General features: G+C 45.5%; 1 protein-coding gene across 1 annotated transcript; it reads right to left on the bottom strand.

Moving 5' to 3' along the window:
* Positions 1-4,317: 4,317 nt before the first annotated feature.
* On the bottom strand, positions 4,318-8,781 carry LOC123650037 (pulmonary surfactant-associated protein A-like). The gene is made up of 5 exons (XM_045568424.1): positions 8,679-8,781; positions 7,677-7,868; positions 7,285-7,404; positions 6,464-6,541; positions 4,318-6,007 (listed from the first exon to the last, which is right to left on the bottom strand). The coding sequence occupies exons 2-5, from the start codon at positions 7,846-7,848 to the stop codon at positions 5,631-5,633; spliced, it is 747 nt and encodes a 248-aa protein (XP_045424380.1). The 5' UTR covers positions 7,849-7,868; positions 8,679-8,781; the 3' UTR covers positions 4,318-5,630.
* Between the last annotated feature and the right edge of the window lie 16,538 nt (positions 8,782-25,319).

Here is a 25,319-nt window from a genome sequence, read left to right as displayed (position 1 = left end):
AGCCTGATCAAGTGGCCCAAGTCCCTGATGTGACCTTTGATGCCTGCCTTTCCCCAAACTCACACTCACTCTTTGAACCACTTTGTCTCAACAACTCGAGAGGTTTGCTTTTTCCCTGGTGGGGCACGGGGGTGGGCCGCTTCCCTTTGACTCTGTCTTGTGACAGGTGTTTTGGCTTCTCAAGGGTCATCAGCCCTGTATATTCATGTCACCGTGCCCTGCTCTGCAGCCCTCCTCATGCTGCTCACAGGGAGCCTGCCAGGCACCAACAGGGGCCCCCACTGTAACGAAGATCCCCCTCAGGGCTGTGTTTCCTAGTGCCATGGACACAACTCTGAAGGGCCCACAGGCCCAGAGGACAAGGGACGTTCAATTCATACAGGACATAAGGAGACCTCCCAAAAAGGTGGGAATGCGAAACCGAGAGATTTACATAAAACCAGGACCCTAAGTGTGTACAGACTTAGAGAAAGTGGGGTTTGGGGGAGTGGGGGCCAGGTGGGAAGGACAGACACCTGTGAACAAATGAACAGGAAAGCTTTGATTCTGGTGGGGAGAAATACTCTCCGTTAAGGATGTCTACCCACAGATCTACCCTTTCATAGATCTGGGGTTTGAGTTTGTGCTGCTATTATTATTATTATTATTGAATTTTGCCGTTTAAGCCAAGATGAAAAATTGTTTAGAATGTTCCAGTGCGGCATTATGGAGACATGAAAACAATGCAGAACCTTATCCGTAACCCAGGTACCGCAGGATTTTCTCAGATGGAGATCAGGAGAATCCGAGTTCACTTGTGACAATCACCAAACATAGCAGGAATCAAGTGGAGTGAGAGTTGACAGAAACAAGTTTCAGAAATAGTCCTCCAAGGACCAGAGGCTCTATGACTGATAAATTGATATCCATTTAGAAAGAAGGTATAATTAAGGAATAAATACAAATTAAATAAACAAACTAAGGAAGTAACTTTAGAGCTAACAATAAAATCAAAAACTATTTCTTTGCAAAAAGCATAAATTTGGAAACTATGACTATGGTCGTTTGGATTGTTTCCAATCGTTTGCTTCCTCCTTGTTAGAAAGTTAGATATCCACGCCCTTTGCCATGGTGCTTTCCAGAGGCTCCCACTGGAGTACGTGGAGTAAACACTCCAGTCCCTTTGGTGTTTGGCTGGGCCACGTGACTGTGAGCAGCTACAAAGGGAGCAGCAGCTTTCAGTGCACTTATAGGTTTAACATGGCCTTTGCGTTTCTTTCCCAATCACGGGAAGAATGCATCCCCGGTAGTGACTAATATCAGGATAATTAAATGATATGGAACAGATGTTAACTCACCTGAAAGCCTACAGTCCAGCCAACCACAGCGGAGTCCAGCCCAGCTCAGCCGAGATCAGCCAAAGCTCAGCAAACTGGAAGACCTAGAGCAAGAAATGAAAATGTTTGTTGTCATAGACACCTGAGATGGAGATTTATTACATTTAGTGTTGCATTGACTCACTGAACAATATCAATGACTAGTAGAAAAGGTATAGGAAATAAACAAATCAGGAAGGAAAAGGAAATATTACCCTAATATAGATGATATGGACATTATAAAATTACATCATGCACAATTGATTTTATAGCAATATATTTGAAAACTAGGTAAAATAGATAATATTAAAAAAAGTTCAGAAGTATTTACGTAGGCCTAAAAAGTGTTAAAAGGACTGATATATCATTAATAATAAAATATATATAGAAATGGAAATTATTAACCATCCCCCCATCAAAAAATGGTTTTAAGGTGAATTTTACTAAATCTTCACAGAAGAGATAATTCCTCCCTCATATGAATGGCTTGTATCCAAAAGAGTAATTAGAATGATTAGCTAAACATGTAAATCAGAATGGATAAGGACAGACCAAAAGAAAGGAACTCAGACAATTTATATGAATTTACAAGTATAGATACAAAATACAATATAAGAATTAGCTATTAAAGTTCAGCAGTACATTCATGGTTAATAGTACAGTCTCTGGAATCTGACTCCCTGTATTCATTAGCCCATGAATTGGCTGCATGATTTCTGGCAACTCACCTTGACTTCTATGAGCCTCAATATTCTTATTTGTAAATTGGGGAGAATAAAGGCATTTATAGAATAGGGTTAATGAGGATTACATGAATTAATACAAGTAGAGTGCCTGGCACTCTGCGGAACGCAATATGGAGATACCTCAAAGAACTAAAAGTAGAACAACCATTTGATCCCACAATCCCATTACTGGGCATCTACACAAAGGAAAATAAGACATTCTATGGAAAAAAATACCTGCGCTCAAATGTTTATAGCAGCACAATTCACAATTGCAAAGATGTGGAAACAACCCAAGTGCCCATCAATACATGAGTGGATTAATAAAATGTGGTATATGTACACCATGGAGATCTACTCAGCCACAAAAACAACGGTGATCTAGCACCTCTTGTGTTATCTTGGATAGAGCTGGAACCCATTCTACTAAGTGAAGTATCACAAGAACGAAAAACAAACACCACATGTACTCACCATCAAATTGGTATTAACTGATCAACACTTACGTGCATATTTAGTGGTAACATTCATTGGGTGTCAGGCAGGGGGGAAGAGGGGATGGGTATATTTACACCTAATCGGTGCGGTGTGCACCATCTGGGGAATGGACACGCTTGAAGCTCTGACTCAGGTGGGACAAAAGCAATATATGTAACCTAAACATTTGTACCCCTGTAATATGCTGAAATAAATATATATATATAGTAAGAATAGCAAATAAAACCATAAAGTTAGTAAAAATAAACCTACTAAGAAATGGACCAGGTGCAGTGGCTTATGCCTGTAATCCCAGCACTTTGGGAGGCTGAGGCAGGAGGATGGCTTGAGGCCAGTGGGGGCAACATAGCAAGACCTCATCTCTACAAACAATTTAAAACTTAGTTGAGTATTGTGGCACATGCCTATAGCTCCAGTTGCTTGGGAGGCTAAGGTGGGAGGGGCAGTTGAGCCCAGGAATTCAAGGGTACAGTGAGCTATGATCATGCCACTGTGCTCCAGCGTGGGAGACAGAGTGAGAACTTGCCTTAAAAAAAATAAAAGAGAGAGAGAGAGAGAGATAAGAAAACATCAATTTTCAGAGGCTTAAACTATCCATCTATAAAGTAGGGAATGCAGAGTGTCCCTGACTTATTTTGATTTGACTTAAAATTTTTCAACTTTATGATGGCTATAAAGTGATACTTGCTCAGTGAAAACTGTACTTCAAGTACCCACACAACCATTCATTCACCTTCACTACAGTATTCAATGAATTACACAAGATACTCAGTACTTTATTATAAAATAGGCTTTGTGTTAGATGATTTTGCCCAAATATAGTTTACTGTAAGTGTTCTGAGCACGTTTAAGGTAGGCTAGGCTAAGCTATAAGGTTTAGGAGGTTAGCAGTATTAAACGCATTTTCAATTTATGATATTTTCAACTTACAATGTGTTCATTGGGACATATCCCCATGGTAAGTCAAGGAACATCTGCATATGTTTCTCCTTCTTGTTTTTTGGGGAGGAGTTGGGAGGAAGGCTCGATAATTTGTGTTTTGGGTCCTAAGCACGTGTGGCAGGATAATCAGATTAAAAATCAACATTCATGAAAGAATGAGAAATAGTTCCCCTCATCCCATTTTGTTTTGTGGGTTTTGATCCAGAGCTTCCTTTTGCCCAAGAAAAGCAGTAAATGCCACAGATGGGGGAGGGCATTCACAGGTGTGAAAGTGGGAGGACTAGGAGCCTTTCTGGAGAGGGGGCACATATGTGGTTGCCTCCTCAAGCAAGTAGGGACACAGTCCCATTCCTCCGCAGCCCTGGGGGTGTGGGGGTATGGCCCCATTCCGTGCAGACCTGAGACTAGGGTGGCTCACCAAGGCCTGGGACTGAGCCCTGAGTGCCACCACCACTGCTGGGCTGTGGAAAACATCCACGTGGCTGAGTAGGGGACGGTAGGCGTGATATCACCACTCACAAATGGACCATGAGGACTCAAACTAGGAGTTATCTTAACACCAGCCATGTACACTGATGCCCAGATGTTCTGCCAGATGTTTTCTGCAGCTCCTCAGCCCCCTGTACAACCTGAAGGAGGACAGCAGCTTGCCCCTCCCACCAAACAAAGCAAGCACATCCGCAGGTTGAATTTTCCATTCTTCAGGCGACTGGGGCCTCAGAGCCAGAGTTAATTTGATTTATAAAAACACAGAAATGTGATTTTTTTCTTGGAATAAAAAGCAATGGAAACTAATATTAGCAAATTTATAATTTATTACATTTAAATCATCTTTGTTCAGCTCAAGGGTGGGGTGGTTAGGAGCGTGAGTTTCAAGTCCAGGTAGATGGATTTGGATCCAGCCTGTGTCATTTACTCTGTGTAAATACTCAAAGCATTTAACGTCTCTAAACTTCAGTAGCCTCACATAAAAAATGGGGAAAAAAATACTGGTTGTATGACATTGTGTAAAGATTAAATAATATTTAATAGGATGTATTAGAAGTGGTTGTCAAGGTGCTTGGTACAAAGTATGTGCTCAATAAATAGTTTCTGTTGGTACTAACAGTTATGCTAATAATTTTGGTAGTTGGATGGATAGTAATAATTATAATAGCCACAACCATTTTATCCCTATTTCGCAGGTGAAGAAGTAGGCTCGGGGAAAATAAACATCCCCAAGAGACACAGGGTACCTTGTCCACCCCAAGAGACAGCCTAAGACCTGGCACACAGTTGATCTTAATGAAATATCTGATTGAATGAATTAATGAAAGGAGAAGACAGAGCCAGTGGTGTGATGAGTGGTATGAATGCCTCACTGAGGGCTGAAGTGGTATACAGATATGTCCATCAGCAGAAAGTTATTCGGGTTATGTTTGGGGTGGGGAGCTCTTCCCTAGAGGCCTAGGCTGGCTGCTCTTAGGCCAGGGGGCTGAGTTGGCATCCAAAGATTCAAAGAATCATACATGTCATTATTAGAGTTGGGTTGGCCATCACCATGCTGGGGCATCTCCTGGCACTCTGACCTCATGGAGAGCTGACGAGGCATGCCCCAGAGATCTCAGAGTCCCAGATAATCTCGAAAGCATCCTTAGCTCCCCACATTTGGAATTTCCCAGAAGTCTGCCTATGTTTGTCATTGCACTTGACCAAGACTGCTAATTCTGGAGGGGACTGGGCAGGAGGTGGGCTGCAGAGGGAGTCAGGCATGTGTGATTTGGGAGGGTCCTTCCATCCGGGGACCTCACTGTCGCCATCTGCAAATGAAAGAACTGGACAAGATGAGGGAGAAGGAGGTCTCCATCTCACACCAAGGGCCAAGGTTAGGAGTGGCCACCTTGAGTGCAGAGCTGAGAGGGGCTCAAAGGGGAGTGTCAAGACTGATCAGTGATTATGGGGGAAGAGTCAGGGCCCATCTGGGGAATGAAGAGGCCAAGGATGCCTCCAGCTCTAACAGCCACAGATACATTCTATTGGAAAGGAGTTATAGCATCTCAGAGACCATGCAGACCCTCAGGATGGAGGCTGAAGCAAGACAGGATCCCCTGTCCTGGGGCCTAAGTGCCTCTCAGAACTCACAGATGGCCAGTCGGTACTGCAGGCAGTTCTTGTCATTCCACTGCCCGTCTGCGTACATCTCCACGCACTTCTCTTTGCCCCGACCCCTGGGCTCCCCCGGGTACCAGTTGGAGTAGTTGACAGGGGCTCCATCCAGGTAGCGGAAGTCTCCGGGGGTGGGGCCCTCGGCCAGGCCCAGGTAGGCATATGTGTTGTGCTTCCTCACGATGCTTGCAATGGCCTCGTTTTCCTCCGGGCTCCTCGGGACAGCAACGTGGCCGCCTGCTCTGGCACATGACTCTCTAATGGCATCAAAATTGACCGACTGCCCATTGGTGGAGAAGACCTTCTCTCCCACTGCCAGCACGGACCCCTGCAAAGTGAGGACTAAGAGCAGAGGGTGTGGCTCAGCCCACTGACCTCTGTCCCTGCGTCCATCTCCCTTATTTGGGCTCTCTGCCATCAGGCCTGCTCCCTCTCTCCATCTCTGCCCTTCTCTGTCTTGCGTCTTCTAATCCTAGCTTCTAATTTCCCCTCTGTGCTCTCGTCCATTCATTCACCCATTTAACAGTTACTTATTGCCAGAAACGGTGCAATGTCCTGGGATTCAATAGAAAGCAAGATGGGCAGGGAACTTGCTTTCCTAGGATGTCGGGAGCATGTCGTGTCTGCTTGTCTCCTCTAGGCCATTCAAAGACGTAAGAAAAGGAAAGGGTCACTTCTTTCCCCGGCTCCTGCATGCCCACACTAGTTGGTCAGGTCTCTAATCCAGAGGCTGGTTCTGAGGATGAGGGGTACTTGTAGGAGATCCCTACCCCATGAGGCCCCAAGGGGTCCCCTTACCTCCCACTGACTGCAGGATTTGATGTCTCAGGTCCTGGAGTGTGGTTTGGAGCTTCTCATCTAGATAAGCTGGAGGCCCTGTGGAGAGACCCCACCCTGGATTAGGGCCAAGCCATCACAGATCCCACTTGCTGTCAAGTAGGTGTTTTGCCAGCTACAAGCTGGAACTCTGCCTTTTACTTGTCCATGCCCACTGCCTAGGCCCCAGGGTAAAAGGGCCCACGAGGCTGGAGTGTGTTTCCACACTCCCTACACCCCCATCCTTTAAGGCAGCTTTGCAGCTGCTCAGTCCCTCCTGGCTCCTCTTTCCGGCTATGTCCCCTGCATGGCTGTCTGCCCACCTCTGTGGGGATTCCTGGCTTCTGGACAGGCCCCTCCCCACCCTCCACCAAGGGCAACATGGCTGTCTCCGCGCCCTCCTGGTGGACCGGCTGCGCAGCCCCCCTCTGCATGTGGGGCTCCCCATCGCCCATCTGCCCGGATCCCTGAGCCACCTAACCCTGTGCACCTTTCAGAATGGCCCCGGTGCCTCGGCCCCAGGCAGTGCCCCTGCCCCAGTGCTGCTGTCTTCCCACACCTGGCACGGTGTCTCCCCGGCCACAGTCACGGCACACGGAGCACTCTGTGTACCTGTCCATCCCTGAATTGTGACCACACCACTCAGACACCTCTGATTTCTCTCCTCTACCTCATATTCTCTGACTTGGGTTGAGCCAGATGCCCTTGGGGACCTGCAGGGTTTGTCTGATCCCCATTGTCCCTGTGTGACTGCACGGGGGCCATGCCCATGTTGCCACTGCCCACTGTCCCGCTCTGCTCACCCGGAGGGCCCCTCGCTCCAGGCTCCCCCTTTTCTCCACGCTCCCCAGTGACACCAGGGGCTCCAGTCAGGCCATCTCGCCCAGGGAGACCTGGCATTCCTCCGGCAGGGCCCATGGGACCTGCAGAGAGAAGGGGACAGGGATGTATGGGATCTGGCACCCACAACTGGGTTGGGGCTAATGAGACTGGGTCTCCATTGTCACCTGGGCTGACTCACCTGTCGCTCTGTGGGCACTTTGAGGATGGACTCCTCAGGATGCTACAACCTAAGGGCCCCGGGAAACTCCCACCCTGTCCTGCCCAGCTGACTCCTGGACCCAGCCTGGACAGATGGGCTTCCTGAAAATAGGTCTCTGTCCCTTGGCTGAGGGTGGGGTCCCCAACACAGTACCTGGAGGTCCAGGGTCTCCTTTGATACCGTCTCTCCCATCTTTGCCCGGCAGGCCGTGGGATCCAGGAATGCCGGGGACGCCGGGGCTTCCGACACACACATCCTTCACATCACACACAGTGCTGGAAACTGCCACCAAGGCGAGGGCGAGGGCCAGCGGGTGCAGCAGCATGGTGGCTCCTGCTGCTTCTCCTGCAGAAGGGAGGGGCCGTCAGCCCACCTGCAGCACCTGCAATGTCTGTCCCACTGTGCTTTGTTGGGACTCAGGAGCAGGGCAGAGAGCCAGGGCAGGTCTAGACAAGAGCGCTGGGAAGACCCAGACTCCCCACGGAAATTCCCAGCGTCATCTGCTATCCAACAGGTCTCGTGCCCTCTCCCTCTGGCTTGAGGCGGTTTGGCCCCCCGGAAGGTGAGGAGGGGCAGAGTAACGAGCTCTGGGGGTCAGAGGGCCTGGGTTCTAAGGGAGCCTCTTCTCTGTGAGGGCCTCACTGTGAGACCCCGGGGAACTTGCTCCACCTCTGTGACTTCGGCTGAGTCTTCTGTGCCCTGTAGAAAACCCTGAGCTGTCCCTCCCAGGCTGTTAGAAGAAGGGATGTGGTCACTCATTCGCTCACTGTCCCTCCTACTCTCAGTGACCCTCTTTTCAGTTTCTAAGGGATCGTGGACCTGAGAATAACAAGGCGTGGACAGGACCCACAGCCTCAAGGTGGTCAGTAATGGGGAGCCCCCTCCCCCTTCTCCTTGGGGGGCTATGCTCTCACTCCCCTGCAGGCCCTGCTGAGCCCCCGTGGGAATGGACCTGGCCAGGGACGCAGTATAAGGATATTGGCGAGTCCGTCTCTCTGCACCCACATTTACGATGCTATGGAACCCCTCCCAGGGGGCAGGGGGAGGCCCCCTCCTCCCAGCCCGGGCCGCAGTTAGGGCCGCGGCTGCTGGGCTGGTTCTCAGTGCCTGAGACCCCAGCGCTGGAGAAGACTCGGGGGATGGGGCCACACTCACCCTCACACAGAGCCCCCAGCCTACGTGGGTCTCTGCCTCCACGTCAGAGCAGTGAGTGGACAGCGCCATTTATAGGCGTGTGGACTGCCAGCCTTCGTGCCACCCCGGAGAGGCCCCTGTCACAAGGGCCTGTACTCCAGGGAGGGAAGGCCGGAAGCAGCCGTCATGTGTACTCAGCTCACTTCCCCGCAGAGCACTCAGGCTGGAGGAACACTTAGGACCCTTGACGGGAGCACAGAGCCTGCTAAGGAGAAACTCGAGGTCTGTAAGAGGGGAAATCTCCCACTGGCTGAGGGCACCCACCCTGCCCGTAACTTGTGTCCTTAGCAGTGGAAGACGAGAGCCCTCACCCAGGCACTCAGGGAGGTCCCTTTGCTTCCCGGTTTGTTCCCAGACGGGGTAGGGTAGAGGCTGCGGCTCGAGCTGAGTGTGGCGAGGATGAACAGGAGCAAACTGTCTGCCCTGGGCCCCGGCTCGCCACCGAGCCCCTAGACCTCCGGGCCCCAGCCTCCAAAGCCTGCACCCGAGCCCGTGGGCTCCTGGGCGGAGGGCCAGGTAAACACACCACAGGTGCCACTCTGTCCTGGAGGCTCAGCTGCGGGGAGGCCGGGCAGCACCCGGAAGGTCAGGAGAGCAGCAGTTTATGTCACTGGCCGTGGGTGATGTCTGGCAACCTGCAATGGTCATTATTTTAAGTGGTCGAATGATACATGAAGCTCTAATTGATGAGACCCCCTACTTAAGCCACTAGGTTAGGGGGGACTCTCTAACTGTGGGGGTGGTAACACTGGGGAACCAAGGCAAGGGGACATCTCCATGCTTACTTGGAAGTGGTTTGAAAAATCGTGAGGTCCTCAGGAAGTGTGGAGGTCTTCTGGGGAGTGGGAGCTCAGCTAACGGACTCCCCGCTCCTCGGAGCAGGAAGCTGGGCAGTGCCGACCTGGCGCAGTTTGCTCTTGTCACCAAACCACAAAGGGGTTCCAGCCTAGGTACGGTTGCTCACCACACATACGCCAATTACTGAGACAACAAGGATTGCCAAGGAAGAAAGGAATTTTTAATGCTAATGGTATCAGCTAGGAGAACAGGGTAGGCAGCCTCAAGTCCATCCCCCCAACTAAGGGAGAGTAGGGGCTTTTAACCAGGGGCTGTGTGCATCGGGGCGGGTCGTGCTGAAATTAACGAGGGGCTCTGTGCATTGGGACACGTTAGTGAGGGATGGTGAGTCTCCGTGTCAGGAAGTCTGCAGACGGGCCTTCGGAATCTCAGCTCCTTTGTCTTGCAGAAATCCCGCCATCTCTGGAAACAACTCAAACAGATCAAGTAGTTAGTTCCACACCCTTCTCACCCTGCTCAGGCTCTTATGCCCCGTGCTGGACCATCTCCCTATGTGGATGGCTCCTCCGTGGGGACATCCTCTGGGCTCTGGCAGCCCACACCAAGCCACCTCCGAGGATGCAACTTCACCCCACCTGGAGTCCTATCCGCTGTGGCAGGACGCTCTCCTCACTCAGTGTGATGGGAACCAGAAGGAAGACACTTTCTCCTGTGTGGGTGGAGTGGGATGGAGGGGGTGGCGAGTGGAGGTCACGCGCACTCCCAGGACAGTCGTGGACTTCTGCAGATTTGAGACCTCTGTCTTAGCTCCCAGGGGCTCTCCCCCTTCCTCCTCGTCCAGCTGTCCTGGGTTCTGGCTGGATAAGGAGTCTGTATGTGGATGCCTGGAGCTTTTCTGTCTTTTTAGATTGTCACAACAACCTCTATGAGATGTACAGAAAGTAAATAAATCCTCATTCGATATTTCTTTCTTTTTTTTTTTTTGAGACAGAGTCTCACTCTGTTGCCCGGGCTAGAGTAAGTGCCGTGGCGTCTGCCCAGCTCACAGCAACCTCAAACTCCTGGGCTTAAGCGATCCTACTGCCTCAGCCTCCTGAGTAGCTGGGACTACAGGCATGCGCCACCATGCCCGGCTAATTTTTTCTATATATATTTTTAGTTGGCCAGATAATTTATTTCTATTTTTAGTAGAGACGGGGGGCGGGGGGGCTCTCGCTCAGGCTGGTCTCGAACTTCTGACCTCGAGCGATCCACCCGCCTCGGCCTCCCAGAGGGCTAGGATTACAGGCGTGAGCCACCGCGTCCGGCCATCATTCGATATTTCAATCAGCTGAGGTTGAGAGGGTTGCATGGATTGCCAAAATCACCCAGATTTCCTCTATTCCAGCTTAAATCCTCTCCCAGAATCTTCGCAAGGTCAGAGGGATGTGGGTATTCCATTTGTATCCAGAGACAAAGGCATGTCCAAATTAGTTTATGAATTTATATATATTTCAAGGTCACTTCTAATTACTGAAATCTAGGGGTCAGCTCAGCAACATGAAGGGAGTGGGAACTGAGGCTTTTCTTCTCTGATGCAGTGAGCATGCTAAATAAACATGCGTGTTTGTAGTATGTACATATACATACACACATGCGTATTACGTATTTACACACAGGCATATATATTACATTAGTACCTTGCCAATAAATGTCATTTTATTTAAAAAAAATAACACAATAAATCTATTTCTATTACCCAGAAATGACATCCAATTTGTCTTAAAACTCAGGACTCATTTTTATTTTAATTTTCACCAACACAGCTCTCTTTGCCCTGAGCACTTTGCACACTATCTTGTGTGACTTCCAAACTCCAGAGAAACGTATCATGCTTTAGGCTTTGGGGAGAGAGAGATCAGCTGTCCCTATTCTGCCACCTCGAAGGATTGAAACTGGCAGGTGGCAGCAACTGTCTCTAAAGAAACATGCTCAGAAACACACGCACACAAACGCACACGCATTCTCTCACTTTGCACAAATAAGATCACACTGTGGATACTCTTCTGCAATTAGTATTTTCACGAACATATCTCAGACATTTTTTTCAAATTAACACATAAGGATATAATTGTAACTGTAGCATTTTCTTGGGGTTTGCTTATTTTTAACTTTGGTAATGTACTCTTCACTCTTTCTTTAATTTCTTTTTTTTTTTTTTTTGAGAGAGAGTCTCGCTTTGTTGCCCAGGCTAGAGTGCCGTGGCGTCAGCCTAGCTCACAGCAACCTCAAATTCCTGGGCTCAAGCAATCCTCCTGCCTCAGCCTCCCAAGTAGCTGGGACTACAGGCATGTGCCACCATGCCCAGCTAATTTTTTCTATATATACGTTTTTTTAGCTGTCCAAATCTTTTCTTTCTATTTTTAGTAGAGATAGGGTCTTGCTCTTGCTCAGGCTGGTCTCAAACTCCTGACCTCAAGCGATTCTCCAGCCTCGGCCTCCCAGAGTGCTAGGATTACAGGCTGAGTTATTGTGGTTTTGATTTTCATTTCCCTGGTGATTAGTGATGTTGAGCACTTTTTCATATATTTGTCGGCCATTTGTATGACTTCTTTTGAGAAATGTCTGTTCAGATCATTTACCCATTTTTAAACTGGACTGTTTATTTTTTGCTGTCAAGATAGTTGAGTTCCTTGTATATTCAGAATATTAATCCCTTGTCAGATGAGCAGCTTGCAAATATTTTCTCCCATTCTGCGGGTTGTCTCTTCACTCTATTGTTTCCTTTGATGTGCAGAAGACTTTTAGTTTGATATAATTCCATTTATCTATTCTTGCTTTGGTTGCATGTGCTTTTGAGGTCTTCTTCATAAAATTTTTTCCTAGACCAATGTCCTGAAGCATTTCCCCTATGTTTTCTTCTAGTAGTTTCATAATCATGGGTCTTATGTTTAAGTCTTTATTCCATTTTGAGTTTATTTTTGTATATGCTAAGAGGTGGGGGTATCGTCTCATTCATCTGTGTAAGGATATCCAGTTTTTCCATCACGATTTATTTAATACACATCCATTCCTCCAATGTGTACTATTAGCACCTCTGTAAAAATCAGTTGACTGTAAATATGTGGATTTATTTCTGGATTCTCTATTCTATTTCATTATTTTATCTGTCTGTTTTTATGCCAATACCATGCTATTTTGTTTATTATGGCTTTGTAGTATAGTTTGAAGTCATGTACTGTTATGCCTCTGGTTCTTTTTGCACAGAACTGCTTTGGCTATTTGGTGTCTTTTGTGATTTATACAAATATTAGGATTTTTTTTCTAGTCCTATGGAAATGTCATTGGTATTTTGATAAGGATTGCATCAAATCTGTAGATCATTTGGGGAGTATGGTTATTTTAACAATATTAATTCTTCCAATCCATGAACATAAGAAGTCTTTCCAATTTTTTATAACCTCTTCAATTTATTTTATTAGTGTTTTATAGTTTTCATCATAGAGATCTTTCACCTCCTTGGTTAAATTTATTCCCAGGGATCTAATTTTTTGGTAGCTATTGTAAATGATATTGCTTTCTCAATTTCTTTTTCAGCTATTTTGTTATTGGTATATAGAAACACTACTGATTTTTGTGTATTGATTTTGTATCCTGCAACTTTACTGAATTTGTTTATTAGTTCTAAGAGTCTGGGGTGGAGGTTTTAGGATTTTCTATTTGTAAGATCCTGTTGTCTGCAAGCAAGAACTATTTGACTTCCTCCTTTCCAATGTGGAAATAAAAAATGCCTTTTATTTCTTTCTCTTGCGTAATTGCTCTGGCTAGGACTTCCAGTACCATCTTGAATAAGAATGATGAAAATTAGCATCCTTGTCTTGTTCCCAGTTCTTAGAGGAAAAGCTTTCAACTTTCCCCCCATTCAGAATAATATTAGCTGTGGGTTTGCCATATATGGTCTTTATTGTGTTGAATATGTTCCTTCTGCACCTAATTTGTTGAGAGTTTTCATCAGGAAGGGATGTTGAATTTGGTCGAATACTTTTTCTGCATCTATTGAGTTAATCACATGGGTTTTCTCCTTCATTCTATTCTTGTAATGCCTCACATTTATTGATTTGCATTCGTTGAACCATCCTTGTATCCCTGGGAGAAATAGTACTTAATCATGGTGCATCATGTTTTTGATGTGCTGTTCGATTTGGTTAGCTAGTATTTTGTTGAGGATTTTTGTACCTATGTTCATTAGGGATATTGGCTTGTAGTTTTCTGTTTTTGTTCTGTCCTTGTCTGGTTTTGGTCAGGGTAATGCTGGCCTTGTGGAATGAGTTTGAAAGAACTCCTTCCCCTCAACTTTTTGGAATAGTTTGAGAATAATTGTTGTTATGTCTTCTTGAAAAGTTTGGTAGAATTCAGCAGTGAAGCCATCTGGTCCTGGACTTTTCTTTGCTGGGAGACTTTTTGTTGCAGAGTCAATCTTGGTCCTTATTGGTCTATTCAGTTTTTCTATATCTTCCTAGTTCAATGTTAGTAAGTTGTGTGTGTCTAGGAATTTATCCATTATCTCCAGGTTTTTCAATTTGTTGGCATATAGCTGTTCATATTAGTGTCTAACAATCCTTTGTATTTCTGTGATGTCAGTTGTAATGTCTCCTTTTCATTTCTGATTTTATTTACTTGGATCTATTCTCTTTTTCTTAGTCTAGCTGATGGTTTGTAGATTTGTTTATTTTTTCAAAAAAACAACTTTTCATTCCATTGATCTGTTGATTGGAGTTCATTCCATTGACTGTACTTGTTTGTTTAAGTCTCTATTTTGTTTATTTCTTCTCTGACCTTTATTATCTCTTTCTTTATACTAATTTTGGATTTTTTTCTTGCTTTTCTAGATTCTCGAGGTGCATTATTAGGTTGTTTATTTGAAATATTTCTACTTTTTTGATGGAGGTATTTAATGCTATAAATTTCCCTCTTAGTGCTGCTTTTTTCTGTATCCTATAGGTTTTGGTATATTGTGTTTCTATTTTCAAATGTCTCAAGACATTTTTAAATATCCATCTTAATTTCTTCATTGAGTCATTGGTTGTTCTAAATCATGTTGTTTAATTTCAATGTATTTGTGCAGTTTCCAAAATTCTCATTATTGGTTTCTAATTTTCATTTGTTGCAGCTTTTTTTGTGGCCTAACATACGGTCTATCCTAGAGAATACTCCATATGCTGCTGAGAAGAATGTGAATTCTTCAGCTGTTGGTTGAAATGTTCTGTAAATGTCTGTTAGGTCCATTTGGTCAATAGCACAGTTTAAATCTAATGTTTCTTTGTTACTGTTCTGTCTAGATCATCTGTCCAATTCTGAGAGTGGAATGTTGAAGTCCCTAACTACTACTGTATTGGAGTCTATCTCTATCTTCATACATCATATTTGCTTTATATATCTGGGTATTCCATGTTGGGTGCATACATATTTACAATTGTTATATCCACTTGCTGAATTGATCCCTTTATTATTATATATGAACTTCTTTGTTTCTTTTTACAACTCTTGACTTAAAGTCTATTTTATCTATGTATAGCTACACCTGCTCACTTTTGGTTTCTGTTTGCATGGATTATCTTTTTCCATTCCTTCACTTTCAGTCTATGTGTGATTTTAAAGGTTAAGTAAATTTCTTTCAGGCAGCATATAGTTGGGTCTTTTTTTTTTTTTTAATTTGTCCATCTAGCCTACATCTTTTATTGGGAAATTTAATCTGTTTACATTCAAGATTATTATTGGTAAGTGAGGATTACTCCTGTTATTCTGTCAATTGTTTTCTGGCTATTTCGTATATTCTTTGTTTTTTTCCTCCCTCTCTTATTGTTGAGCACATGCCACTGATGTGAGGAAGCAAGAGTCTTGCAGAGAGCCGTTCCACACCCTTGCATGTCCTGCCCAGGAGTAATGGAGAGTGCACTGGTGGCCTTGCTGCACCTGTCATGGGATCTGCATCCTCCTACATATCCACTGTGGTCCAGGTGGACAGGTCAGTCCTGAACAGAGCATTATAGAGCCCTGGGAGGTGAGAGGCTATGCATGGCAGGGACATGGGCTGGTGTCCTTGAGCAGAAGGACCTTGATGGCCCCATGCAAGGGTTAGTTTCCAAGCTTATGACCCTTCCCCAAATGAGGAGTATTTCTGACCCCAAAAGAACTGTTCCCAGGCTGGCAGAGCCTGATGCTATCCACCCCTTCTTTCTACCACCAGTAGGGTGGCCAGCCATCTTTCTCCCTCAAAGAGCGAAGACAACAGCCATGACACGCCAAGGCAGGACAGGGGAAAGACAGAGAATGTGGGCATGTACACACAGACACAGCCCCCAGATTTCACAACTGGGCTCTGCTCCTCATCAATAATGATGACCTTACAATAAGCCTCAGTTCTTACACCTGTATAATGGGCATAAAGACAGCTTGCTCCTAGCTGACCGACATTGGTTGCCTACACTGCATGGAATAACATTCGTATGCATTATCCATTCCCCCTAAGAAAAGTACTCCCCCAATAAAGGGAAAAAATGGAGCACTCCCTGGGACAAGAAGGGGCACAGGCACACCAAAGCCCTGGTCGGACTGGCACAGGAACATCTGTCTCAGCTGGACTGTCCTGTTTCAGAGAGATGGGATGCTGGGGAAGGAGCCTTGATCTCTTGGGGGCTCTGAATGGCCTCCGGTACCCATGGCCAGGGATGGGGCCCCTGAGCCCTTGTTCCCCATGGGAACACACAGAGCTCCCAGGAGGGAGCCCCCGCCTCTGTCCACAGGGAATGTGTGGGTCAGCTCTGCCCTCTTCTGGCTGCATGAAAAACTGCAGCCAGCTGAGGGGATGTGCAGACATGCTCATTCATTCCACATCCGGGAGGCTACTTCGTGTCCCGTGCCATGATAGGACAGGAGGCACGATTTTAATTCTCTGAGCCTCCCAGGGTGCAGCCATGCGAATTCTCTCCTACTGCTCCTGATTCTGATAGTAGAGTCTTCCCTCTGTGTGACTCCCTTTGTCAGGGCTCTTCTGGCTAAGTGTCCCATCCCTATTTGGCCACAGAGGCCAGCTGAGTGCTGTGTCCCGGAGAAGCCTGATGTGAACCACTATGCATCCCCGAGCGCCTGCTAGGTGTTAGGCTCTAGCCATACCCTGTATGTTTACTGCATCCCTCCCAGGCTCCCTGCCAGGCAGGGTCCCTCTTCCTCTGGTCAGGTGTCCCTGAAGACCCCAGTGCATGCTCTGCCCACAATGGCCACAGCTGTGGATCAGGCTGTGCTCAGGCTCAGCCTGGCCTGTCACTCTGCAAGGTGAACCTAGTCAGGCGTCATGTGCCAGGACTGCTCACCGGATCACCTCGGGGCTCAGCCTTGCTCTCTGCCCACAGGGTGCTCACATCCAGCCCCGGACATGCTTGATCCTGGCTCAGCCAGGCTGCTGGGAACAGCACCTCGCACACCCCAACCCAGACTCACTAGGCTGCAGATACCCCAGAGCTTGGCACAGGCTGCCCTGAGGCCCTGAGAATATGAATTATATGGATGGTAGGGACACTGGGGCAGGCTCTTTACCCCAGATGAAGAGTCTGAGGGCCCCAGTGGCACAGATCCCCTAAGGTGGAGCAGAACTGAAGAATTCCAGCCTCTGTAGACCTTCTGCCACCCTGAGTAGCTGAGCTCAGTCCAGCCCTGGCCAGGACCCTGACAGCCAGAGGGCAGCAGCCCTACTGGGCCCAGACCAGGAGCTACCTCCTCTCCATGAGGTACCTCACCACGGCCAAGCCATTTTTTTTACATTTCTGGAGCCTGACAAATCACCTTCACCGTTGTCTCACCAGCAAGCAATGCAGACGCATTGGCAGAGAGGAAGTGTTCTGACATTCTAGATGTCTCTGGTGGCTGAGCTGCTCCCAGATAATAGCATAGTTTAGGAAATAGTGGACTGTGTCATCAAATTAAAATTAACTCCTTATGTTTTCTAGAAATTATAATAAGAATAATTTAAATAACCACTATTTACTAAATTTTATCCATAAGTTTATATTATATTGAGGTGTAATTTGAGTAAAAGTAAAATACATATTTAAAAAGTTTTTTTTAAACTAAAAACAAGTATAGATAATAAATTATACAGGGCCTCATGGTGATTAGGGATTTGGACTAGCAGGTCATGTGGAGGCTAACTGAAGCCGGGAAGTAGCTCATTTCCATTTTCTGGGTAGGGGTGTCTAGCCCTTGAGGAAGGACCAGAAGACAGTGACCCCTTCATGGAAGCCAGCTCAGGAGTTCACCCAGGCTTCCTGGAGAAAGGGGCAGGAGGCAGGGTGGTTCCTTGCCATGAACTGCACATTTGGGTCACTGGAAACATGGGCTTTGAAAATGGAGGAGGAGGGGCAGAGGAAAGCCCAGCATTCCCCAGGGTGGGGTATGAAGGGAGGGGCGAGGCCATTTGGTTTCAGGGGAGGCTGCATCCCATGCCCAGGGGTCAGAGGGCAAATGCTCTGTCTGTATCATTAGGTGCGTGAGGACCCATGTCTAGAAGCTCAGGGTTAATCGCTCTTTCCACATTCCTTGGCTCAGGTCTGCAGCTCCTGTCTGGAGATGATGAGGCTTCTCATTGCTCCCAACCAACCATCGTGAGCTTTTAGTTCAAGGGGCAGAATTTGGCTCTGAGAAGAAGAAATGGTTTTCTCCAGGTTTCCTTTAAGAGCCTTGAATCGCTTTCTGTAGCTGTAGATCACAGGTGGGACCTGCTCAGGGCACCAGGTACTCCTGGGCTCTTGTCTCATCCATCCCAGGGTGAAGCTTGATGAGGGCTTTCCATCCCACTGCACTCGTGCTGAACTGTGGCAGCATGTCCCCATCTCTCTGCACAGAAGGGATGGTAAACAATAGTCCATGCAAATGGAAACCAAAAGAAAGCTGGTATATCCATTCTCATATTAGATAACATAGGCTTCAAATCAAAGTAAAGAAACACAAAGATGGTCATTATATAATGATAAGGGGAACCATTCAACAAGAAGACATAACAATTCTAAATATTTACACACCTAACACAGGTGTGCCCAGATTCATAAAGCAAATCCTACTTGATCTAAACAAAATGATAAACAGCAGCACTATAACAGCTAGGGACTTCAACACCCCTCTGACAGAACAGGACAGATCCTCCAAAGAGAAAATAAACAAAGAAAGAATGGACTTAAACTGAGCTGTAGAACAAATGGGAGTAACAGACATTTATAGAACATTCTACCCCCAAACCACTGAATATACATTCTTCTCATCAGCTAATGGAACATTCTCTAAGACTGATCACATCCTAGGCCACAAAACATGTCTCAACAAATTTAAAAAAATAGAAATTATACCATGCATCTTCTCAGATCACAGTGGAATAAAATTAGAGATCAACTCCAACAGAAACACTCATCCACACACCACGTCATGGAAACTAAATAACCTACTGCTGATTGATAGTTGTGTCAAGGAGGAAATTAAGAAGACAATCAAAAGATTCCTCAAACTAAATGATAAAGGGGAAACAAGTTATCAAAATCTGTGGGATACAACTAAAGCAGTCCTGAGAGGAAAATTCATAGCCCTAAATACCTACATCTAAAAGACAGAAAGATCACAAATGAACAAATTAATGAATCATCTCAAGAAAGTGGAAAAAGAAGAGCAAACCAATCTCAAACTCAGCAGAATAAAAGAAGTAATCAAGATCAGAGCAGAGCTAAATGAAATTGATAATAAAAGAATTATACACAAGATTAATGAAACAAAAAGTTGATTCTTTGAAAAGATAAAAAAAAAAAATTGAGAGGCCTCTCACTAGATTAACCAGAAGCAGAAAAGAAAGGACTCTACTAAGCTCAATCAGAAATGAAAAAGGATAAATCACAACTGATACCATGGAAATAAAGGAAAATATCATCTCTGAATACTATAAAAATCTCTGTACACATAAAATTGAAAACATCAAGGAAATGGACAAATTCTTGGAAGCACCCAGCCTCCCTCGGCTCAGTCAGGAAGAAATAGAATCCCTGAACAGACCAATATCAAGTATTGAAATTGAAGCAGCAAAAAAAAATTTCCAACAAAAAAAGTCCCAGACCAGATGGTGATGGTTTCACAACCAAACTTTACCAGACCTTCAAAGAAGAACTTGTACCTATACTGTGGAAATTATTCCATAACATCAAGAAGGGAGGAATCCTCCCCAACTCATTTTATAAAGCCAACATCACCCTTAATACCAAAGCCCAGAAAGGACAAAACAAGAAAAGAAAATTATAGACCAATATCCCTTATGAATATAGATGTAAACATTTTCAATAAAATCCTAGCAAACCAAATTCAGTTGCACATCAAAAAAAAAAAATCCACCATGACCAAGTGGGCTTCATACCAGACATGCAAGGATGGTTCAACATATGCAAATCTATAAGTATAATTCACCACATAAATAGAAGTGACAACAAAGACTACATGATCCTCTCAATAGTCATAGAAAAAGCATTTGACAAAATCCAGCACCATTTTATGATAATAACACTTAACACAATAGGCATAGATGGGACTTACCTCAAATTATAAAAGCCATACATGACAAACCCACAGCCACCATCATACTGAACAGGGAAAAATTGAAAGCATTCATGCTTAGAACTGGAACCAGACAAGGTTTCCCACTATTACAACTTCTATTCAACATAGTGTTGGAAGTCCTAGCCAGAGGAATCAGACAGGAGATGGAAATCAAGAGTATCCAAATGGGGAAAGAAGAGGTCAAACTATCACTCTTTGTGGATGATACGATCTTATATTTAGAAAACCCCTGGGCTGGGTGCAGTGGCTCACACCTGTAATCCTAGCACTCTGGGAGGCTGAGGTGGGCAGATTGTTTGAGCTCAGGAGTTCGAGACCAGCCTGAGCAAGAGTGAGACCCTCGTCTCTACTAAAAATAGAAAGAAATTATATGGACAGCTGAAATATACATAGAAAAATTAGCCGGGCATAGTGGTGCATGCCTGTAGTCCCAGCTACTCGGGAGGCTGAGGCAGAAGGATCACTTGAGCCCAGGAGTTTGAGGTTGCTGTGAGCTAGGCTGACACCACGGCACTCTAGCCCGGGCAACAAAGTGAGACTCTGTCTCAAAAAAAAAAAAAAAAAAAGAAAGAAAGAAAGAAAGAAAACCCCAAAGACTCTGCCAAGAGACTCCTGGAATTGATAAACAAATTCAGCAAAGTTTCAGGTTACTAAATCAATGTACACAAATCAGTAGCATTCATATACACCAACAACAATCTGAGAATCAAATCAAAGACTCAATACCTTTCACAATAGCAACAAGGAAAATAAAATACCTAGAAATATATTTAACTAAGGAGGTGAAAGACCTCTACAGGGAGAACTACGAAACACTCAGGAAGGAAATTGCAGAGGATATAAACAGATGGAAAAACATATCATGTTCATAGATCAGCAGAATCAACATTGTTACAAATGTCTATATTACCCAAAGTGATCTACAGATTCAATGCAATCCCCATTAAAATACCAACATCATTTTTTGCAGATCGAGGAAAAATAGTTCTTCACTTCATATGGAACTAGAAAAGACCCAGAATAGCCAAAGCAACCTGAAGCAATAAGAGTAAATTGGGAGGCATAACTTTACTAGACTTCAACTATACTACAAAGCTATAGTAACCAAAGAAACATGGTACTAGCACAAAAACAGAGACACAGACCCATGGATCAGAACAGAGAACCCTCATATAAAACCATCCTCATATTGCTATCTGGTCTTTGACAAAGCAGACAAAAACATACACGGGGGAAAAGAATCCCTATTCAATAAATGGAGCTGGGAAAACTGGATAGCCACATGTATAAGGCTGCAACAGGATCTGAACCTCTCACCACTCACAAAAATAAATTCACCATGGATAACAGACTTCAACCTAAGGAATGAAACTGTAAAAATTCTAGAAGAAAATGTTGGGAAAACTCCTCTAGATATTGGCCCAAGGCAAAGAATTTATGAAGAAGACCCCAAAGGCAATCACAACAACGACAAAAATTAACAAATGGGACTTGATTAAATTAAAAAGCTTTTGTACAGCCAAGGAAATAGTCAATTGAGTGAATAGACAACCTATAGAATGGGAGGAAATATTTGCATGCTATATATCCAATAAAGGGATAATAACCAGAATCTACAAAGAACTCAAAAAAATCAGTAAGAAAAAAAATCTAACAACCCCATACAAAAGTGGACAAAAGACATTAATAAAAGCTTTTCAAAAGAACGTAGGCTAATGGCCAATAAATATATGAAAAAATGCTCAAAGTCTCTAATCATCAGGAAAGTGTAAATTAAAACCACAATGAGATATCACCTAACTTCAGTGAGAATGGCTTTTATCAAAAAGTCCCAAAAGAACAGATGTGGAGAGAAGGGAACACTTACACTGTTGGTGGGAGGGCAAACTAGTACAACCTCTATGGAAAATAGTATGGAGGTACCTCAAAGAACCAAAAGTAGACCTACCATTTGATCCAGCAATCCCTCTACTGGGTATTTACCCAAAGGAAAAAAAATCATTTTATCAAAAAGACACCTGCACTAGAATGTTTATTGCAGCACAATTCACAATCACAAAGATGTGGAATCAACCCAAGTGCCCATGAATACATGAGTGGATTGATAAAATGTGGTATATGTATACTGTGGAGTACTTACTACTCAGCCATAAAAAATGGTGAACTAATACCTTTGGTAACAACCTTGATGGAACTAGAGACCTTTCTTCTAAGCAAAGTATCAAGAATGGAAAAACAAATACCACATGTACTATTAAATTGGAACTAATTGATCAACACCCATGTGCACAAATGGTAGTAAAAGTCAATGGAAACCAAGTGTGTGGGAAGGGGGAGGAGGGGATGGGTAAATTCACACCTAATGGGTACAATGCACACTATCTTGGTGATGGGCACGCATATAACTGTGACTCAAACTGCACAAAAATAAATCATGTAAAAAACGTTTGTACCCCCGTAATGTTCTGAAATAATTAGAAAAATGCTGAGTGATCATTGTATATAAGTTTTCATAGTCACAGTGCTACACTCTTAAAAAAACAACTGTTAAATGATTGGAATTTACATCTCTGGGCACCGGAGCCTGGCAAGACCTACTGGAGGGTAAGCAGAATCCTCGTATCTTGCAGAACCTCTTTGCTAAGAGGAGCTCAGGAGGCAGGAGGGGTGGACACACCTACAACTCATTCTCTGATGTGCCCAGTGCTGCATCGGGCACCTGCTCTGTGCTGGGCCCTGCCCTGGAGCCAGGTGTGAGATGCACACAAAGCAGACAAGGCCAGACCGTGGGAGTGCCAGGTGCTACAGGGGGCAACAGGCTAAACAGGCAGGCACTGACATCCATAAAGAAGGACAGCCTGCAAAGGGCAATTTTGTGTGACAATGGGTGTGTTGGTAAATTTGATTGTGGTAACCCTTGGACAATGTATACATACATCAAATCATCACGTCATACACCTTGAATATACACAATTTTTATTTGTCAAATATACCTCAATGAAGCTGGAAAAAGAAAACTTTTCTTACCTGGGTTGATGTATTTTCTTTAGTGTATGAGCTATAGAATTACTGCCATAACATCCTTGTTAATAATAAAAATGTTTACTAAAAATAAAAGAATTATACAACCTCCAATAGTTCAGTATCAGATAAAGATGGTGCTGCTTATAATTTATGGAGGATGTTTGAAGGCATCTTTCTGGACGTTGACTTGGAAGCTGAGACTAAAAACATTCAGAGGAACCACCATGCAGAGAACAGAAGGGAGGTAGGTATGGCGGGAATTGAGTGAGGGGGGCAGGCTCCAAGGGTTAAACAAGGAATTATATCCATTGGCACATTTTGTTAAACATTGGGTGAGAAATGAAAAATGGAATGGAGTCGAAAAGAGAAGTTATCAAGGAAGGGGCTTTTCAGAAACAGAAATTTCACCCGAAACCTACAGGGTGCGATAAAGCACCTATGACAGAATGACATGTTCAAAGGTCCTGAGGCAGGAATGAGCTTGGCCTATTTGGAGAAGCCACAGAAACCAGGCAGTCTGGAGTGTAGCGGGGCTGGGGGAGCAGAGTCTGCCATGAGGTTGGGGATGTGCCCCTGCACAGGCACGCATGGCAGGGACAGGCAGGCACATACTTTCAATTGCACTTGGAATGTATGAGATGCACAAAAGGGTCGTGATTGGGGTGAGGAAAATGGTCATACTTACTTTTTAAAATGACTGTGCCATTTCCCACAGCACCAACAACCTCCACGTGGTTGGATTCATGAGACACTCGTGGGCCTCACGTCACCTAACTCATCAGTACCATTTCATACAGTTGATCCCTCCCTCGTTCTAGAAACACTGTCTTCATTTGGCTTCCGAGGACACCCCGTCCTGGGTTTCCTCCCGTCCCCTGGCCGCTGCCTCACAATCTCCTTGGCTCCTTCCACGTTTCCCTGACGTTGTGAGGCTTGAGGGCCCCGTGGCGCAGTTGGTTCTCCTTGCTTTCACTCATTATATATATAATATATATATATATATATATATATATTTTTTTTTTTTTTTTGAGACAGAGTGTCACTTTGTTGCCCTGGCTAGAGTGAGTGCCGTGGCATCAGCCTAGCTCACAGCAACCTCAAACTCCTGGGCTTAAGCGATCCTACTGCCTCAGCCTCCCGAGTAGCTGGGACTACAGGCATGCGCCACCATGCCCGGCTAATTTTTTCTATATATATTTTAGTTGGCCAGATAATTTCTTTCTATTTTTAGTAGAGATGGGGTCTCGCTCTTGCTCAGGCTGGTCTCGAACTTCTGACCTCGAGCAATCCACCTGCCTCGGCCTCCCAGAGTGCTAGGATTACAGGCGTGAGCCACCGCGCCCGGCCCCTCACTCATTATATTTTGCCTTTTATGCCTGTAGCTTCCTTCCTCCACAGGCAAGTGTTCCAACGTGTTTCATGAGTGTCATTTTGTTCACATGTGTTCTTGCAAAATGTGTACTATTAATGCTTCCTGTAATGTGTAGTATTTCATGGCATATCCCACGTAGTGGCTTCACAGGGCATAGATTATGTCTCAAAGGAGACCGACCATGAGACCCTCTGGCCTTTGGCTTCCTCCTCCTGTCCCCCATTCTGCACGTTCCCAGGTCTTTGCTCACCTCTGCCCTCCCGGGCACCCCAGACTACCCCCTCAGCGTGGGAGGGAGGGGCCGCACGGCTCCCCGCAGCCCGCCCTGGGGACGTTCCCTGGAGCCGAGTCCCGGGCACACTGCCTGCGCGTTGGAACGGCGCAAGTCCACCTCGCTCTGCTCTGACCACGCCTCCAGGACTGCACCCTCGGGGGCCGCTGCAGGGACGATCTTCTAGTTGGAAAGCATCTTCTGTGTATGCCCCTCACAACTGCAGAAGTGTGAAGGGGAGATGCGCACCCACCTCAAGGTTCTCACCGCCGCAGACCACCCTGCACTCGCTCCACAGGTCCAGCCCCTTATCCCGCCGTCCGACACAAGCTGCCCTCGCGCCCCCCTCGCGCAGCCTCACCAGACACCGGGAGGCCGGGGCAGGAGCCTGTGGCTCTGGCAAGGGCTAAGGGACGCGGTGCCTGTGACCAAGAGAACACGCCCTGAAGCTTGAAGAGCCACCGCAGCCGGGTGCCCCCGGTCACGCCACTAACCCTCTTGGGGCCTCAGTGTCCCC

The sequence above is a fragment of the Lemur catta genome, chromosome 14 (assembly GCF_020740605.2).
Source record: "Lemur catta isolate mLemCat1 chromosome 14, mLemCat1.pri, whole genome shotgun sequence".
In the NCBI taxonomy this organism is placed as follows: Eukaryota; Metazoa; Chordata; class Mammalia; order Primates; family Lemuridae; genus Lemur; species Lemur catta.
Note: the sequence above shows the minus strand (reverse complement) of the source record. Positions and strands in the feature narration are given on the sequence as shown.

What these genes read in the sequence shown, in the direction of transcription:
- LOC123650037 (XM_045568424.1), bottom strand. Translation starts at nt 7,848, where the DNA reads ATGCTGCTGCACCCGCTGGCCCTCGCCCTCGCCTTGGTGGCAGTTTCC. An exon ending in AGGAGACCCTGGACCTCCAG is followed by an intron (nt 7,405 to 7,676) that starts GTACTGTGTTGG and finishes TTCTCTCTGCAG; the next exon opens with GTCCCATGGGCCCTGCCGGA. An exon ending in AATCCTGCAGTCAGTGGGAG is followed by an intron (nt 6,008 to 6,463) that starts GTAAGGGGACCC and finishes CTCTGCTCTTAG; the next exon opens with TCCTCACTTTGCAGGGGTCC.